Below are 20,118 nucleotides of genomic sequence, written 5' to 3' on the forward strand. Positions count from 1 at the left end.
CAAGACAGGGTAGTCAAACGATCCGTGCGGTTGGACAAGCGCAATTTTATGAACCGGCAAATTGAAGCGGCAGAGGAGGCAGCAAGCAGAAATGACACCAGGAAACTCTTCCGAATCACCCGTGAAGTCTGCGGCAGGCGACCACCGACTCCCGGAGCCATTCGTGGTCCCAGTGGAGCAATAGAGTCTGACGCAGAATGTGTCAAGAAGATTTGGAATAATTATTTCTGCGGAGTGCTGAACCGCCCACCCCCTTTGGATCCCTTTGACATATCTGCGGAAGCTTTACTTTTGGACATTCCCCGAGCGACCGACATTTCCGATCGCTCGCCCACGCACACCGAGATAAAATCGGCTGTGAAAAGGCTCAAGAACGGAAAGGCACCGGGGGGAGACGGGATTCATCCTGAATTCCTCAAGTACAGCCTGAGCGCAATCCTGCACCCTATGTTTCATTTGATGACAAAGGTGTGGGAAGAAGAGCGCTGTCCAAGGGACTGGGTGAACGGTGAAATCATCACACTTCACAAAAAAGGTGACCCTCTAAGCTGCGACAATTACCGAGGCATTACGCTACTCAGTGTTCCGGGAAAGATTTTGGCAAACATCCTCTTGATGAGAATAAGGGACCCAATAATGCACGTCCTCAGGAAAAACCAAGCCGGGTTTCTACCTGGTCGAGCGTGTGCAGACCAAATCCACAACCTTCGATGTCTTCTCCAGCAGAGCCATGAGCTGAACAGTCCGATGGCCTGCTGCTTTGTGGATTATGAGAAGGCTTTCGACAGTCCGCACCGCCCCTCCCTCTGGACGATACTGGGAGCATACAGGATCCCTCCCAAGATCATTGCCATAATCAAAAGCCTGCACGAGAATAGCGAATGCTGTGTCAGAATTGGAGACACTGTCACGGAATGGTTCGGGTCACGACCGGAGTCAGACAGGGTTGTGTCCTTGCACCGTTTCTCTTCATCATTCTCTTTGACTTCATACTACGGAAGTCAATACCACCCGACCGAGGCATACCTGTTACCCCCACGGTGAAGCTATGCGACCTAGAATACGCCGATGACGCTGTCCTATTCGACAACTCAATCGAGGGCATTGTTTGAAAATCAACGCGAAGAAAACCAATGTCTTGTGTAATAGCACCTGTCCTGATCCAGATTTCCCTCTGATTAGCGACGGACAAAACATCGAGAGCGTCGACAGCTTCAAGTACCTGGGGGTACACATCACGGGAGATGGCATTTTGCAGAAAGAGCTCGCTATCCGAATGGGAATGGCTGGAGCAACATTCAACTCGATGCGGAATGTCTGGGACTCACGATTGTACTCGGTCAAAACCAAATGCCACCTATTCGACGCTTGCATTCTGACGGTGCTGCTTTACGGTAGCGAATCATGGCACCTTACGAAGGCTCAGAGCAACCGTATACTGAGCTTCGAAAACAGATGTTTGCAACGAATACTGGGTGTGCGGTGGTATGACTTTAGGAGCAACGAGGAGATAAGAGAACGCACCAAGCAGCCTCTCATCACGCTGAAAGTGAAGAGGCGACGTTGGACCTGGCTCGGCCACGTGCTGCGGATGCCAGAAGAGAACTTCAACCTGGCTTGCCTGTTCTTCAAGCCGACTGGATTCCGGTGTCCTGGAAGGCCGCTTAATACAATCTACAGAGTGTATACGGCGGAGCTACGGGATGCTGGTTTGACCTGGAACGAAGCAAGAAGACTGGCGAGCGACAGGGATTCTTGGAGGCGCCGCGTGGTGTCCATATGCTCCAGTTAAGGAGCGGATATGGCAAAAGAAGAAAGAAGAAGATCGTCACACTGATTTAAACCTTAGAGATAGGTAGGGGGGCCCGCCGAAGATTGTAGCCTGGGGTCCCGCTTCAAGTAGTGGGGGCCATGACCTATATACTATGGCTTGGATTAGGCAGGGTTTAATTGAATTTTGAAAACTGACAAATACTATCTACACATTATAGTTTTAATTCAATGAAAAAAAATAGGCTTCTAATTATTCGGTAAGTATAAATATTCAAAAATAGGAAGTATCTTAATAAAAGTATTTTATTAATCTTAGGGAATAATTTAAAATCAGCAGGAAGTAAAAAATGCTCAATGGTAAGTATTCAAATAATATATGGGAAAGTATTTAAACAAGCACAGGGAATTATTAAAATGTTTAATGTCAAGTATAAATATTTGTGTGTCAGAATAGATTAAAATTTGGGCAGAAATAATTTAATTGGCCGCTTTTTTAAATTTTCTAAGATAGTATTCTTCTCTGTCATTCCAACCAGGGTTATAACATAGACTAATATTCGAGTTAGTTGTATCATAGACTAATACCATAATCGTCTATGGTTATGCTGTACCTTGACAGATGACAGTTGACTTCCTCAGCACTAGAAATCTAGAAAAGTATCTTTTCTTTCTATTATAATGAATGTATCTAAAAAAATGGCTCCACAATTCAATGTGGATCTTCTGAGCAGGTTTCTTAAGAAATTCGTTCTAGCCATCAGCTGTAACTGTTGGTTCTATGCTCTGGGTACAACAGAATTAGTTTGTAATCAATTAGAAAGAATTAGAAACTGTTTTCAGTAGGTATCTACACTGGGCTAATGACCATTGAAAATACATGCTCCATTATAGAATTATGTTGTATGACTAGTGTGTATTATAATATATTTTTAACATTTAAAAAAATAAGAAGACAGATAGGTAGGTACACCAGATGTGTCTATTATAGGTTTATTTTTGACATAAAAAATAAAGAATAAGGCAGACTTCAGTTGTTTACAAAAAAAAATACATGGCAACTTGAAGGGTCGCTTGGCTTGTCATGTCAACGGTGAACGGTGTGACCAGGTTATTGTAAATTTTATAAAAATATATCAATATTTTCCCCACAGCAAAAAATGCCTAGCCATTGTCGATCAATAACATTCCTTTTATTTTGTCAATAAAATTATTTAGTATAATTTATCGATATCCGTAATTTTGATATTATATGGGATAAGTAATAGATATGTTTCAATTGTCTCGACATTAAAAGGTTCGTTATCTAAAAGATTTATACTAATATAAATTGTTTTATAATCGACATGAAAACCAGAAAGTAGGTAGCTATTTTATTTGAATTAATACTAATATCACATAAACTCATTCGATTATCGATTTATTAGTTCGATCAATCATATTAGGTATTTTAATCTCATTCAAAATGTATGAAAAATTTGGTTGAATGAATAATATTTCACAATATAACATTTTTAATCAAATTTAACCTTAAAATGAGGTATTATTTTTCATTATTATTTTCTTTAAAAATATGTAAGTAAGTATATTAGATATAGGTTGAAATAGTCCATTAACTATCACTTAACTTTAAGCTAATTAGTTATTTTGCACGTAATTTCAATTGAAGACACATTATTCATAATCGTTTCAATAGAATTAATTTATGAAACAGGTTATTTCAATTAGATAATAATAGTTTAATAGGTATATTTTTAATTTCCATAATATTTATAAACCGTCAAATATCACTAAATTATTATAATTTGGGTTTAAAGTTATCGGAATTGAGGTTATCTTCTGTCATCTGTGTGATGTGCTCATATAATTATCGCTCTTTTGGTGCACCTTCCATTACTTTTAAGTTGGTCTTCTTTTAATAATCACAATAATGGTCATTTGTACCGAATATTCATGAATTTGGCGTGCGAGCATAGACAAATATCCCTTACGTGCGAGATGGTAACCCTAAATTGCTATGCGTCCCATATACAATTGTTTACTTGTCAAATTATCATAATAATAATGGATATATGTTTTATCTACTGACACGCGTAATTTAAATAATGATTATTTAGTTTTACAACCGATTTTTTAATATTATTACTTCCTCAAACATTATTTTACCCTCCACACTAAAACTGGCGTCCTTATTCTGACACTTCGAAATAAATACTTACCAATGATTAAAAATTCTGACACTTGGGATTTAAAAACTTTTCAAAACTGTCTATTAATACTTCCTTCAAAAATACACGCCAAAAAAATACGTTTGACTGACAAAGTTTAGTGTGCACTATTTATGTCGGATCTAATATGCTACACTACTGTTTCACTACAGTACTACAATGGGGCCTCATAACCAGTTGCAGTGTTAAAAAGAAAATAATATATTATATTAAATTATAATATAAAGACAATATAGTGAGTAGCGCAAGAAACGAAGTAATTTAAATTAAAACTAAACTTTTTCACTATTCGTTCACAGATGGTGCAACGGAACGTCGCGGACGGGGGAGGCGAGCTGCCGTCATCTTTGCTGCGGACGAGGCTATAAAACTCTACTGTCAGAGAAATTGGAGAGGTGCAACTGCCGGTACATCTGGTGCTGCAAGGTGGAGTGCGACGTCTGCAAAACCATTACCGAAACTAATTATTGCAATTGAAACTATTTGTTCTTTATGGTAACATCGTTTGACATCCAATGAAAGCCTTCCTATTCTGCATTAATTGGTGCCGATTTCCAGTTGAAGTCTAAAAGATATCTCTAACTACAATTTAGTCATGCATGTCATGGAGTAATAACCTGTCACTTTTCAATTGTATGTGTCAAGACTAGTGGCGAAGGGTGAGGATAGACTGTTAAGATCCAACATAAATAAGGTTACATGTAAATTGTGGTTACATGTGAGTTGTACGTATGCAGTTCATCGTGCGCCGCAGTACGTGAAACATGAGTTCGTATAACATTTTATCAAATGACGAGTTCTTGGTTGAACATTTCACCGCGGAATACCTACATTTGTACATATCTTACAAAATGCGGTGATAGTTTGCAAATAGTACTGTTCCAATTAGATTAACCCTAACCTAACCTAACCTAGTAAAGACATCTCCACGTGTTGTAGCATACTTACAAATATACTCCATGGCGAAATGTTCACCGAAGAACTCGTCATTTGATTAAATGTTGATTAAATTTGATTAAATTAAAAGTGTCCTGCGGTGCACTGTTTACGTACAATTTTCCGGATACGGTAAATTGTAAGTATTACATTTCATTGTGGCACAGTTCGCCGTGAGCTTTCTTATCGGAAAGAGATGACCGTAAACTATACGGTTATCTTTGATTTTGGCAAAATTCATGAATTAATTCAAGAATGAAAACCAAACCTAACCTAACCTAACAAATAATCCTATAAACTGACGAAAACCGTGTTTTATTTAGACATGCATTTTATCTCAATACTATACGGCACAAAGAGGTTGGACGGTCTTTAATATACAACCATATCGTCGGTGTTTTGTAAAAAGGGTGAATCAACCATTTTGGCGAAATCGAGATTTTAATGAAAATACAAAATGTACCCCACTAGCTTTGTTGTGTAAAAACGGTGAATTTGTATCTCCACAGGGAAGTACTTAAAAACGATAATCGTAAGGGCGAATATCCATTTAGTATTATGAATAAAAGCGAATGTGACATATTTGGCCTTTTAAAATATTATATAATAATGCATATTATAATGACAGTATTCTAAACTTGTTAGATATTTATAACCATCCACAGGTAATTAACAAATAAATGTCAAAAGTTAAAAATCCTCCTCCTGTAAAATAGCATTTTGGTTAATTCGCCCTTTTTACAAAACACCGACGATATATTTCCGATACAACATTTCACGGTGAAGTGAATAGACAGATTATTATTGTACTTCATAGGTACTATTTGTAATAAATTAGATTATTAAAATTAATTATGTATAATAAATTAATTATGTATGTCTGTATTTATCAATGTCTTTTTCTCCATAATAGAGTAAAATATAAAATGTACTATTTTGAAACCATATATTATTATCTAATAATAAGGTTATATAATTTTTATATCAATATAACTGTAAAGTTAGCCGTTCTAGCACGGTGATTGAGACATGTGATTGTGACAGAAAGATACTACACTGGTCTCGAAGCAGTCATCTGCCTTTATTACGGTTCTAGAATGGCTATTGATATATAATCAATTAATTAACTAATTATTTGATTAATTTTAATTACTTAATTTATTATTTAATCAAAATATTTATTGTTTTATTTAATCAACCTGTAACTTATAATATAATCATACTCAAATCTAAAGTATTTCTTTATCATTATATGAAGAAAGACACAGTTCAGTTGATATTTGTAAGGCCTGGGTTTAATTAGTAAGTGTTATTTTGGATCAAATTTAACTGAGTACCTATGTCATCTAAGAGGTTTCAAAAAAATGATTTAAGCCCCGATCAATAACACTTTCGAACTACAGTAAATTTTTATCCATAAATATTGATACTTAATACTAACTTGAGGTATAATAGCACCTGTACACATGCATTGATTTACTGGCACCAATAGTGTGTAAATTTAAATATCGCGACAATAACTGTTTACTTGCTCATTCTTCAAGTGTACCTGCCGAAAAAATTGAACTACAGCCCGCAGTCTTATTTTGACGTCTACCGATTTTCACGGCCTGTCAAATAGCACCATACAATGACAACATCGCGTCTCGCTTACTCTTGAAGAATGAGATTGGCGAAACAGTCAGCACCTTTACGTGTAAAAAGTTATTATCGCGATAGTTTAAAATACACACTATTGCTGCCAGCAAATCCATGCGCGTGTACAGGCGCTATTATAGTTTACTTTCTTAATTAATTACATTTTAGTCGTTAAAATTAGTACCTACTTAAATAATTATACTTTGGTGATTAAAAAATTCTTGTAATTAAATGATTAATAGATGGGTAACATTAAATGTTAAAGAATCGTTTGCAATCGAGTCTTCACTCCTGGTATTTTTAAGATAAACGCTAAATAATCACTCAGTAAGGAGTCTTCGGCACTGTCAATAAGACGTTAATAATGTAGATTTAGAGCACAATGCAGAATCATGTGGGTTAACTTGGCAATAAAAAACATTGAATTGCTAATTCACTTAGTACGGCGTGTCTTGACCATATTTAAAATGGTTACATGTAAATTGTATGTAAAACATTTCACCGTGGCACAGTTCGCCGTGAGCTTTGAAAGAGATGACCATATTATTATACTATACGGTCTCCAATTTTATTAGATTCAATATGAATATTAATTCAATTTTCATAGCTGATTTTGGCAAAATTCATGAATTCAAGAATGAAAACCTAACCTAACAAATAATCCAGTATATCAGCTATTTTCAAATTTGTTTACTGGTGGCTTCCTGTAAGGTGTAAACCGACAAGAACCGTGTTTTATACGGCCATATATTTCCGATACAACATTTCATGATGAAGTGTGATATGACAAACTGCATACGTACAAGTTTCCGGACACGATTTAAAATGGTTTCATTCTGGGCAGTACTCTTTTTTGTAGATTTACTGCCTGCTATATGACATATTACACTGTAGGCGATGCAATCTAAGTTGCCAATGTTGCCCTCCTAAAGACTTACGTGGCTAAATATGGTTCTGCAGCGCGCTCCCAGGCTATTTTTTAGACATTATTTAAAAGAACATAATTTGTACTGATTAAATGTTTAAGATAGTATTATTCTAACTTATTATTAATTCATAGAAATTGTAATGATATAGTTATATTGTAATAATATGTAGAATGTTAAAAAAATCTTGTTAATATCGAGCCTTCACTGGAAAAGTAGTGTAGTGATTAATAACAAGGTTCGAGTCTGTAACCCATGAAACAAGAAGTAAGGATTCTAGCACCTTCTCCACGGAGTGCACCATTATTTATTATTAATTTCATATGATTAAGAATAATTTTTTGTAAATATGTTTTATTCTTTAACTATTCCTGTAATATTTATTAAAAATTATTTATAATATTATCATATAGGTACTTAACTTTACGTGACATGTACTTAAGTAATAATAAAATCCATTGAAGCAATAGTCGTTCTAGAGTTTCTATGAATGATATGTGCATGGCCCCCACATCCTGGAGCAGGTCCCCTTACCTATCGCTAAGGCTAAAGCCAGTGTGATGTTCTACAGTAGTGGTCTGCGAGGTTGTAGCGGTTAATTTCTTCGGGCTTTGTCAGCATTATTTCGACGAAGTAAGAATTAGCAAGTCATTTTAACTATCGCACAATCGTCGTATCTACAGTCAGAATATTCTACACGCGTGACATTATTCGATGGGATCGAAACGTTTGAAGTGCAATAATGCAGAAGCCAGCAGATTTATCAACTGCAAACTTTATCAACAATGACTCGCAATTTACCGAATATTCATGCATATAATTAGCGGGTGATAAGTTGATGAGTTAGTCAGTCTAAATACCTATTAGTATCAATCTTGATCTCAGTCCGGTCAGTAAGCTTCGTGTCAGTCGCTCTGCACCGCATTCTGTTTCACCGAGCTCGGACCTCGGAAAAGTATCATATGTATTGTAACATAACGCTCTTGTAACGTACTGAGATATCCTGGGTTACAAGACTAGCTCAGGGTGTTGGTAGAACCCAGGATTTACAAAATTTAATAATAAATGAATGGCAATAAAATGAAAAGTCTTGCTTGTTTCGTTCGGAGAACGTAACAATCAATTCACAATTTTATTCTTATACATTTCCGTCACTTAATATTATTCCACTATAGTTATAATTCTTGTGTACAGCTCATTACCAACTATATGATGCTCGTTCGGTTTTATCCGCTTGTGGTCGGTCTTATCCGCTTAGGTTCGGCATTACGAACGTATCCGAATTTGACTGACATGTCTACCAATCACCGTATTATGAATTACAGATAGCGGCCGATAACTGTTTTGGGTACTGTTGGGTTAAAGCGGATACAGCGGAAAACGCATTTTGAAAATAGCCGATAAACTGGATTATTTGTTAGGTTAACCTAACCAAACCTAACCTAACCCAAACTAACAAATAATCCAGTTTATCGGCTATTTTCAAAATGCGTTTTCCGCTGTATCCGCTTTAACCGAACAGTACCCTGTTTTGTTTATAGAATGCCTTCCGTGCTGATTTTGACCAATGAAAACAGCGGAAACGTGCTAAAGTGATAACAGTTAAGAATAGACCTGCTGGGATTTGAACTCGGAAATATCTACTAATAGGTATGGGTTTACGTAGGGTGTTGATTTATACTTTTCCACTTATTAAAAACACGGATTCAGGGACATTAAGTATTACATAAGTATATTTCGCTTGACAAGTAACAATTAATTATTAACATTTGTAAACGGACGCTTTGGTGCGAAAAGGTGGCAAATTGTATTTAGAGGCGACGTCTGCCCAGAAACAGATAACGGTAGCTTTCTTTTTGTTTGTTGCATCCTGGTTCGCTGTGCATCCTGGTCTAGCCTTGACTCATTTACAGTTACAATAATATTACCATTATATTCCCAACTCTGTCGATTGGAGGATTTTTGATGGGGGATTTAGGCAATATGATATTTGGTATCACTACATACCACATTGATTAAAACACAACTATTTCTTGCAATATATTTTTTTATTATAGAATTTTACATACATAAATGGAAGATAATTTTATGGAATGAACAATCATTTTTTTGATATTAATGGCGTGTATTCAACAGGTTGTTCGACAGCTGTTACTGTAACAATTACATATTATTACAGTTACTGTAAAGTCCCGATTCTGTCTGCGTTAGACGAATAAATAAAAACTACTCCAATAACATAATATAGTCACCTAAATACTACAACTAGATAACTTGATTTTCACTGTTTTTGAGATAGCTATATGATTCTACATTTCCTTCTCTACAAAATGATGAAACTAGGTAAGTCAGAAGTTAATGGGAACTGTTTGAAAATATTACATAACTTTAAAACCATAAAATGCAATAAATAATTAAAATAATATATCTACAATATGTTTTACAGAATTGAACATTATTTAATTGTCCCCAATTAAGACAAGGACAATTTTCCATTTTTATTTTAAATAATAATTAATTATAGCCTAGATTTATGTTAATCAAGTAAAGTTTAAATTTCATTTTCCCAACAATGACCAAATCAGAGTTATCTAGTTGTAGTATTGACGTGTCTAAATATGTAGCATGCGTTAAACCATTGCCGACTCAAGTAGAAAGCTGATACATTCACAACGACTGGTCCTACTTTTTCCGCCCCTACCGTTGTTGTCTATGGATGACCTATCATTGCCTGTCATTGTTCTATAGACTATTGAGTGCTCATAATGACGTGTCCGTCATGTTCACACAGACAATGGTTTGATTCGGATAGATGAGTTACATGATAAATAATACACTAGCACTATTCTACAAATGTAATGCATAGATCAATGCTACATATTTTTTGGAAATCGATATTACCACCGGTTTTTGTGTGAAGGACTAGTCAGTCTGACTTTGACAGCTGATGAATAACAGGAATGTATAGTATTTATAAAATAATACTGAGAGTTAATATATTTGATTTGAGAATTTTTTATAATTCATTTTGAAACGAGAAAGGCAGAATCAATATGTCAAGCAATCTGGGATCTGATTTTGACAGCTGAAAAGTGGACCACTCGTTGCTTGTGCAAAAAGATATGCTCAGGATTTACTAATCTAAAGATGGCGCTGGTTAAACGCACTGGCAATATCAAGACTTTGGTTATCGGAACCGGTTACCTGATGAATAGTGGACCATACCTACACATAGAATGTTAATGTAGGAAAAGAAGAAGAGAAATATTACAACTTATTAAAATAAGAAACATAAAGTTAGTTACATATTACTAAAGTTCATAAATTGTGCATTTAGTAAGTGAGGTTAGATTAATATTTCTAAAATATAACAATGAAAAATAGTTGATTACCTACACACCTAAGCGAAATTCATTTCTAAACTTAATGACTAATATTCTACATATTATAGCGATGCCTCAATATTACAAAGTATGTAACTGTCTAGTGATAGATAGATAAAAAAGTACACAGAATGAAGAAATATATTGATTCGATTGGATTTTATTCAAATCAATGAGATAAAGCATCCAGATCCATTTTGGCATCACCTTTAGACGTGTCAGTCAATCGACGGCAGTTGGATGTTCCCTATACCTGCACCTCACCTCACCTCACCGCCCCAAGGTACTGACTTCTCATCCGGACGCACCAGATTCAATTTGCAGTGAGGTCACAATATGTTTATATATTTTCTCAGAGCCTGGCTCGTTATGCAATTGTTTCACTTCCACAATTCGGTACTGTGATGGCAGACGGTTATATAACTGCTGTTTTTTCACTTTTTTAGTTTTCTTTCATATTACATTCCAAATTGTACATTCTTTGATGTGGCAAAATATTAGAGCTGCAACTTTATTGGTCACAAAGTAACGTTAAAAGATATCTGCATCTGACCAAATGTGAAAAATGTTAATATGGCAAAAAGATATAAATCTGCTTAAAATGCAAGATAAATAAAACTTCGATCTTTTTAAAAGATTTGAGGTTTGTGTTGCGATGCTAATTCTGCTTATTTTGATATAAAATACATCAAAAAATGTCGAGACTGATTTCAAAACATTGTTTTTGCTTTCCTGTAAAATTGTGTAAACAGCAGTTATAACCGTTTGCCATCACAGTACCGAATTACACTACTGTCATTGGGCTTCATGGCCTTTTGTAGTCGTAGATCTTTAGACATCAGGGTTTTAAAATAAACGCCAATTTTTATAGTACTTTTTTCAGTTTTATTAATTATATTTAGACCGGTTTCATCCGCCTTAAAGGGACATTTATAACCGGTACAAATATATCGAGGGTATACTGACAGAAAGCATTAGCTCATTAAAACAAGTTCTGAGATAATCGCAAAAAGGACTTTAATTTTTTTTTCAAAGCGTTCTCCCACGTAAATTTTTTTATGATTTAAAAACATTTTTTCTACATTATAAAGACTAACCTTTATGGCAAACACAATATGCGACATGTTACAAGTCTTGTATTTTGTATACGCAGAACGCATTAGGTCATTATCATGCTTTCTATCAGAATAAAAAAATAACAATATAATTTAACAATGATTCTATTTTCTCACCATTATATCCTATGCCTTTGAGCGTTTTACCAGGACGTAGAGCGTAAAATTGTATACATTTTGGCATTTAAAACAGAAAAACAGCAAAAACTGAAATAATGCGTTCTGTCAGTAGACCCTCGATATTAAATAAAAATGGAATAAGTAGGTATAAAAATTTGCATTTAATTATAAATTTAATTTAATTAATAATACAATGCATTTCCAACATGAATTGACAGTTAACACAATAAAAGAAATTTAAAATAAACATTTTCATTTATTATTTTCCTGTCTCGAGAGATATTTAAAAAATCATGTTAAAAGCAGAAATGAGGCTATTAGAAGCAAAGGGAAATATTTCCCACAGGACTACATGAGATATTCTTGCCTTTGATTTTAATAACTTCAGATATGAATTTGCTACGATATTATGTCAATTTTAAGCAATTATCACTAGAGCAACATACAACCTTGTGATATTGAAGCAGCGATATTTACAGTTAAAAATTAATATTACTATATAAAACTCTCTAATACAACGCCAGAGAAAAGAATAAATATAAAAAAAAACTAAATCAAATATACATAATAATATCCAAGTCTTTTGCGTTTCAATCACAATAATAAAATAATAAATTCATTCGATTTATGCGGAGGTGAAGTGTTGCCAAAAAAAAAAACATTTATCAGATTGGTATTAAAGCAGAACCACGATATAACGGACAAAATATCTGGTCAAATGTGAGAATTGTTAAAAACATCTGCGCATGATAATCACGTCCATACCTCTCGCACGCGAATTCGAGTCATAATGCCGTCCTGCTCGTAGCACTTATGAACTTAAATCTAACAAATACTATCTTTACATTGTAGTCTTAATTCAATGAAAACAATTACGTTTGACTGACAAAGTATAGTGTGCACTCACAGAACAGATAATAAATAGAATACCGATAGGCTATATTCAATACGTCGCATCTTGATGCAGGGTTTGAATGTGTGAGTGTCCTACGAAAATGAAGCAATACACCAACATTAAATGTGCGTAAATGCATAAACCGAGAGCAGCTTTCAGTATTCGATGTAAAACGGATTATTGACACGTGTGAAAGTTTAGCCCGGATTCTTCCTTACTCGAGTCGGTTACCTGCTATCGCCTTACCCGTTATGTATTTCAGTTCCCATTAATTCTGAGTTCCCTGTGTGCACTATTTATGTCGGAGCTTAACAGTCTACCTCCACACCTCGCCACTGATATTATTTGCTATATCATATAATAAAAAAATTATAAAAACAAAACTGCAGTGTATCTAACAATAGCATTCAAATTAATGTATTTGTTAATAAAGGAGGTTTTTTTTTTAAATTGATATGTTTGTTATTTCAATTGGAAATAAGCCGATTCAATTCATAGTTTACAAATATTTACGTAATTGAGTTTCAATTCCCTCCTAAACCACATGTTTCATGCAGAGCAAATATTGCAGAATTAACAATGAAATGTTTGAGCGAAGAATCTTTGTCACTACATTTCAATCATGGACTCTAGTTTGAAATCGTCATATTCATCAAGATTGGTTCTTGGCCTGCGATGTTCCGGACAACTTACAAAATGTGTACCATCAAACAAGGGAAAACGGAGTATGAATCGATTATGACAACATGTCTATAAATATCTGAGATGGCAGAGTGAAGGAAGAAACAAAATGTAGAAGTCTACTTAACGACAAGGTTCACCAGGGGCTTTCAGAGTCACAAAAAATAGGGTTTCTAAAACCGTAATAGCAACCAATCCTAATGTAAACGAAAAGTATACTATACAACTATGTAACATTGTAACGGATAACGGTAAGTTATATTAACTGAAATGTTCAGCTAATACGGAGTAGCGGTTTTCAACCATTTATTGCCATCATCATCATCAGCCTGAATCTATTCACTGCTGGATGAAGGCCTCTCCAAGCTGATTCCACTTCTCTCAGTCCTGTGCGTTGCGTTGCCCGTACTTCCACAGAACTTTATCATTTCATCGATCCAGCCTCTAGGTCTACCTTCGGACATTTTGCACCTCTTGGATACCACTGGATGACTAAATTTGTCAGATTGTCCTTTCTTCGAGCTATGTGTCCAGCCCATTTCCACTTGAGGTTTTTAGCAAACTCTATTACATCGCAAATCGTTGTCTGTTCCCCTAAGCCCTCTGCTATAAGGATAAGTAAACACAGTTTATTCATCATAATAATGTATATTATCTGATAAGTTTTATCATTGTTTAAAATGAGTTTTATTCTTGGTAATTTTTTTGACTAGAACATTATTAGAATATTTTGACTGACGTGAATCAATCGAAGAATTAAAAAAAAAATACTTAATTATAAATGTCACCTTCTGGCAAAACTTTTCAAGTCGAAATATTAATAGAGCCAAGTGTGTGGCAGAGGAGAACTAAGGTCCAAGAAGTATGGAAATGGGGAAGCCTATAACCAGCAGTGGATCGATCCCAGCTGATGATGAATCTGCTGCACAATTGACACAGCTAAGGTAAATGATTGAGAGTAAACTATATATCATTTTGTCGAAAATGGTCTGATATTTTGTAATGTGGTTAATATTCACTGTCGAAAATGTAGGTGCGTGAAATTTCCTTATAAATCACATTATTATATATTACATAGCAACACAATGGTTGACCAACGCTTATATAGAAAATAGTTACACTTTTACTAATTAAAGTATCATTTTACATAAATGGTAACAAATACATAAAATCATAACATGTACGATACGTACGATGGATTAAAATTTAATGGAAGCAATTCAAAGATTGGTTGAATTTCTTCCATTGATCCTATTCAAGTACGATTAATGAGTAAAATGATTAGAATGAAGATCTAGGAGATTTAGATGACCATGGCAAGCCATCCCAGGATGAGACACGTTCCACCGACTGGTGCCAGTTTCTGCATACTTTTATCGCCGGTAAAGGCGTGGTAGTAACACGTTCCACAGAACAATATCATGCCGACGGTGATGAGGGAGCCACTCTGGAAGAAAAATTACAATAAGGTAAGTGCCTAATAAAACATGGTACAAAGAGTTTTAGGCCCATCCTTTCGTAGGCTACATTTGGATTATAAATCTTTTCAAAATCCCAATTTTCTGTCAGTTTATTAAATGTTTTAAAATTGATATACAACGCCAAACTAATGGTTGCTTTATCAGAGGTTTAATTTTATAAATGCACACACTACAGATACAGTGACCTTAGTATCTTTTATCTTATCTAATGGCATTACAATATTATTTTAATAACAGCACTAAGTTTGGTCAGGCACATCATTTTTTGTTTCTTTCGATCATGTCCGATCTTAATAGGATCATATTGGGCCTCCACAGAGTGGAGATTTGTATTGACACATTTTGTTTTTACGAGAAACGGATGTCAGCCACTTGCTCAACCTATTAGGTCCATACTCTGACTCATACGCAAATTGAAAAAACAATATGTGTACTTGCCAGACCCAGGATTCGAACCTGGGACCCACGACGTAATGCTGTTTTTGTTTAATTTACCATAACTCTGTATCTTCTGTCTTCCGTGTCTGAGTCGAAAAAATCGGTACTTGGTATACTTTTGTTTTATTGCAAACGAAATACTCAATGTTATTATTTGCTTGAATTCCATATATACAAGACTTGGTAGCCGATAATTCATAAGTATGCCTATGAATAGTTGTTTAAAAGATAGCCAACTAAGTTAAAAAAAAAAATAACAATTCGACGTCTATGCATCTGGCCTTTATAGGCTTTATAGGCACATAAAAGTGGCAAAGGGTGAAGGTAGGCTATTAATAGTCCACACTAAACTTTGTCAGTAATACATTTTTGTTTTCATTAAATTAAGACTACAATTATTTGTAGATGGTGTTGGTTAGTTTTTAAAATTCAACTAAACCCTGCGTAACCAAGCCATAATAGATAATAGTCAAAAAATATTCATCTACCTATAAAATATCTACTATTATGCCATTAAATCATACATAATTTTAGATATTATAAATTCAATGAAATTATCGATTATGGTTTGGTATAGATGTTACGCCGAATGTGCGAAATTGACTACCTATTACATGAAATGGGCAAAATTTTGCCTAAATCATGAAAAATGCAAGCCCGTTGTCTTATTCATGAATTAGGCACAATATCTGCCAAGTGCGTGAATTCGGCAGTAATCTTTCTGCTTAGTTCATGCATTGGGCAAATTAGACAGTAGCGGTGGTGTTTTTTGCAACTAAACCAAATGTGTCAAATGCTCATGCATTGGTCAAAATAGATGGTCACGCTCCGGTGGTGTTTTTTGCAACTAATCAAACTAACCAAATGTGTCAAATGTCAAAATTTTGCCAATTTCATGTAATAGTCAATTTCGCACATTCGGCGTAACATAGACAAGGCTTAATAAATTTGTATTCTTAATTTAACTGAAACGAATAAGTATGACTTACAAAGTGTACACTATTTTTGTCGGACCTTCAAGGCCTACCTATGATGGGTTGATTTAGTCAGGGTTTAACTTAATTTTAAAAACTAACCAGCACCATTTGCAAATCGCATTATTTATTAATTAGTTCAATGAATAATTATGACTGATAAAGTTTAGTGTGCACTATTTATGTCAGATCTTAACAGCCTACCTCCACCCTTCGCCACTGGCACATATGTATAAGTTTAGCATTATTAGACATTGTGATTGAAAATCTTATTACTTGCGAGAATTTCACAAGGGGACTTTAAAAAAGTTCTCGATTTTGGAAGAGAGGTTAAAAATGTATATTAAATAGAAATTTCTCAAGAATCCAATATTATTTAATTTAATCGGTAAATGTAAAGAAATCACAAGTTCTCAGCATTACTCATAGATTAAGATATTTTTTGAATATCTTGATGTGCAGTGACATCAATTGTTGACAGCATGACAGTTTACTGCATTTTCATTTGTTTTAAAAACAAAAGAATCATCATGCTTTCTTTTTTTATTATTTTTATTTAATTTGAAACAAATGAGTCACTTTTTGATTTTTTCCTTTTGATTCCATTATTAAAAGCATGAATAATTAAAAATAGTCTAGTGTTTTTATTGTTTGCGAATATTCTTCCACAAAATGAAAGTTTTAATTAGTAATAACTAAAGAACAGAACAGAAACTACAGATGATTCAAAGATGGTTAGGGAGAAAAAAGCTAATTCACCGCTGTACATAACTGAAATCTGCATCCAATTGCCCAAGAGAGGGACTCGTGACACGTCATGCATGGGTATCAAATGTGCAAAACAAGGCTAAAATCCAGAAGAAGCTTTATGGCGACAACCATACCTCTGACCGTCCCACCCGAAGAAGATAGACTATCCGCATGGGAGGCGAACCTAGTCTCGAAGATTGGGTAAAGCCAGCAGAGCATCTCCCACCCGGAGCCAGTCTCGGGTACCGTACATGGAAAGCCCTAAACAGACTGAGAACCATGATAGGGCGCACTCGTGTCAACATGGTGAAGTGGTTGATCTCCGATGACCAAACCTGCGAGTGCGGGGAAATGCAAAGCATGGAGCACTTTTTTTCATGCAAGGCTTACCCAGTAAGCTGCAATTTCGACGAGATCCTACAAGCTGAGGAAAATGGTGTTGCCTTCGCCAACTTCTGGAGTGACACATTTTAGCTATTGAAGACCCGACACGACGAAGAAGATTGTAGAATCAAAAATGATATATCATATAAATGAATTATTTCTTTGTTGATTTGTGTAAAAAATATTTCGTGTAAATGACAATTTTATAATGAATCTTCATTTACCACAGCTGGTTTCCTACAGAGTGGCACGCCCAACAGGGCCAGACTGTGAATGAAGTGAAATCTATTGGCCGTCTCGAAAATCCGCCTGTATTCTATCTTCGTCTCTTCAGGGTACGTCCTGTGGGCTCCGTAAGCTCCTAAAATCACAGCCGAAGCTCCCATGAGGCCTGCTAGCCTCACATAAGGCCCAGCTTCTTGTGCCAATTTGAATAACGGCTTCATTATGATCTCTGCAGGAGGTGATGAAGATACACCGTTGGCTTTCGGTTTTAAAACGCCCTGAAATAAAATAATATAACCATTTATTAAACTTAATTTTCGACTTAAACGATCAGTTTAGTTGTCCGTTCAGTCTCTGTTTCATTTGAGCTGTCAGTAAAACTGATATGTGAATGCAAAAACTGAAGCGGCCATCTGAAACTGAAACGTAGTCGTGGCCCGATGGGTTTGACATCAATTTTTAAGTTGTCAGTTAAACTGACGTGTAATCGACTTAATGTCAGGGTTAATTGAGATTTATCGGAACTGTTTATGCTTATGGAAAAGGAGTGATCACCACATCGACAATAAATGAGTAGCTAGCTTTCTACGATGTACGAATATGAAAAAAATCAAATTATGAAAAATGGTAGTATGTAACCCAAAACGCCCCCCCGCCCTTCCTCTTGTGTGTATGCCTATTCCACCTACGTGAGGCTGAGTATAGGTGGACGTTGTTTTATAAATTCTTAAAATAGGATCTGCTTAACTCATCCGGTGGACTTTCCTATGTACCTACTCCTTGTACCTATCTAATTTATATATTTTGTATTACACTTTTCTACTGTTTAATAACTAATACTGATCTATTTCTTTTTTTATACAATACTGTTTTAATAATATTTCTTTGTTGTGAACGTCTTAAATTAATAATTTGAATGCCTGTAATATGTTCTTTAGCTTTTCTAGAGTCCGTATTCTTTATGCTGGCGTGCGGTTTCCCCCTCGATTCAGCATCTTAACACCGCATTCCCTCTCGTTCCCTCCCATTGAAAACTTGCAACAGACGAACGCGACGACACAAACTCTTTGCTTTCCGCCCGCGAGCAGTGTGGCATGAACGCCAGCATAAAGAATACGGACTTTAGAATATGTTTTTTCCTTGAACTGACAATGTTTCTTATTATTATAAAAACAAAACAACAAAAAAACTTATGTAAAACAATAAGAACGAAGCCACAGGTGATCGTAACATTCGAGTCAAAACGCAATAAACCCTAATTGGCCAAAATAAAAGATCGCCCACCAATCACTTGACCTTGGGCACTCATTACAAACGTGTCTATAAATACAATCACACGTGTACGTTTTCAATTCATTCCAATAATTGGCATGCATTTAATTGAATGTATTATAATAAATTGAATTTAAAAATTTAGTAATGTGTTAATTGAATTTTGCATCTTTCATACGTAAAATGCGGGAAATTTCATTGTCAACATGCCACTGTATAATTAGATCATTATATCAAAATTAAACTTAAATAAAGGTAATTTTTGTATTTACATAATATATTAAAATCACATACCTACTGCAACGTGTAAACATTTTATTTATGATTATGTCCGTTTTAAAATAAATAATTGAAATGTCATTATGTACGACACATTTATTATGCGTTTATCGTAATATATGCGTATTTTAAATTACAATTTGTTTTCATTGAGTAAGTCCATTGACTCCCATCTTTTTATTTTTACTTCTTACATAAAATAATACTCAGCGATGTAATTTTTAATTTCACCTATTTAAAAGTAAAATACACTATTTTTTATGTAAACGTTTCGCCTAATTTATCAATAGCGATGATAAAGGGTTAGCTACAATGTCAAATCATAATAATGATGAAATTTAATGAATACTCACTGCGCTGCTGAGCAATTTTGAAACCTCTTTGGAGATAGGATTCGAAAATAAAATGTAATTTACTGAATCTCCAAGATGGCCCATGATTAGATTATTTTACGTTACGTAATTCAATATTTTAAACAAATCGCTATCGGAATTGTACAACCAAAATATTGCAAAATGAACGTCAAGAGAGCTGTCAAAAGTGTACCACAGACACAATTTTGATACCATTTATAGAGTTATACATATACAATAGACATTCGAACCAATTTCAGTTATCAATGC

General features: G+C 34.8%; 2 protein-coding genes and 1 long non-coding RNA gene across 3 annotated transcripts in view; 1 reads left to right on the top strand and 2 right to left on the bottom strand.

Moving 5' to 3' along the window:
• Positions 1 to 7,920, top strand: part of LOC147069272 (protein Wnt-11b-2-like) — a 44,204-nt gene extending 36,284 nt beyond the window's left edge. Inside the window, exon 5 of the mRNA XM_085951144.1 lies at positions 4,298 to 7,920. Within this exon, the coding sequence (XP_085807270.1) occupies positions 4,298 to 4,475 (178 nt within the window). The 3' untranslated portion in view covers positions 4,476 to 7,920. The remainder of the gene's footprint in view (positions 1 to 4,297) is intronic.
• Positions 7,921 to 9,527: 1,607 nt separating this feature from the next.
• LOC147069273 (uncharacterized) lies at positions 9,528 to 12,465 on the bottom strand. The gene is made up of 2 exons (XR_015071248.1): positions 11,672 to 12,465; positions 9,528 to 11,280 (listed from the first exon to the last, which is right to left on the bottom strand). It is a non-coding gene; the product is annotated as an uncharacterized LOC147069273 (long non-coding RNA).
• A 993-nt stretch (positions 12,466 to 13,458) lies between these two features.
• LOC147069274 (transmembrane protein 256 homolog) lies at positions 13,459 to 20,078 on the bottom strand. The gene is made up of 3 exons (XM_085951284.1): positions 19,849 to 20,078; positions 17,944 to 18,222; positions 13,459 to 15,139 (listed from the first exon to the last, which is right to left on the bottom strand). Exons 1-3 carry the CDS (start codon positions 19,930 to 19,932, stop codon positions 14,996 to 14,998), a joined length of 507 nt encoding a protein of 168 aa, XP_085807410.1. The 5' UTR covers positions 19,933 to 20,078; the 3' UTR covers positions 13,459 to 14,995.
• Positions 20,079 to 20,118: the final 40 nt, after the last annotated feature.

The sequence above is a fragment of the Rhyacophila brunnea genome, unplaced genomic scaffold, assembly GCF_057557595.1.
Source record: "Rhyacophila brunnea isolate RB1 unplaced genomic scaffold, BYU_Rbru_1.0 scaffold_24, whole genome shotgun sequence".
Taxonomy (NCBI): domain Eukaryota; kingdom Metazoa; phylum Arthropoda; class Insecta; order Trichoptera; family Rhyacophilidae; genus Rhyacophila; species Rhyacophila brunnea.

Coding starts and splice junctions, on each gene's coding strand:
- LOC147069274 (XM_085951284.1), bottom strand. CDS start 19,932: ATGGGCCATCTTGGAGATTCAGTAAATTACATTTTATTTTCGAATCCT. Junction 18,223..19,848: donor CAAAATTGCTCAGCAGCGCA/GTGAGTATTCAT, acceptor ATTTTATTTCAG/GGCGTTTTAAAACCGAAAGC. Junction 15,140..17,943: donor TCTGTAGGAAACCAGCTGTG/GTAAATGAAGAT, acceptor TTTTTCTTCCAG/AGTGGCTCCCTCATCACCGT.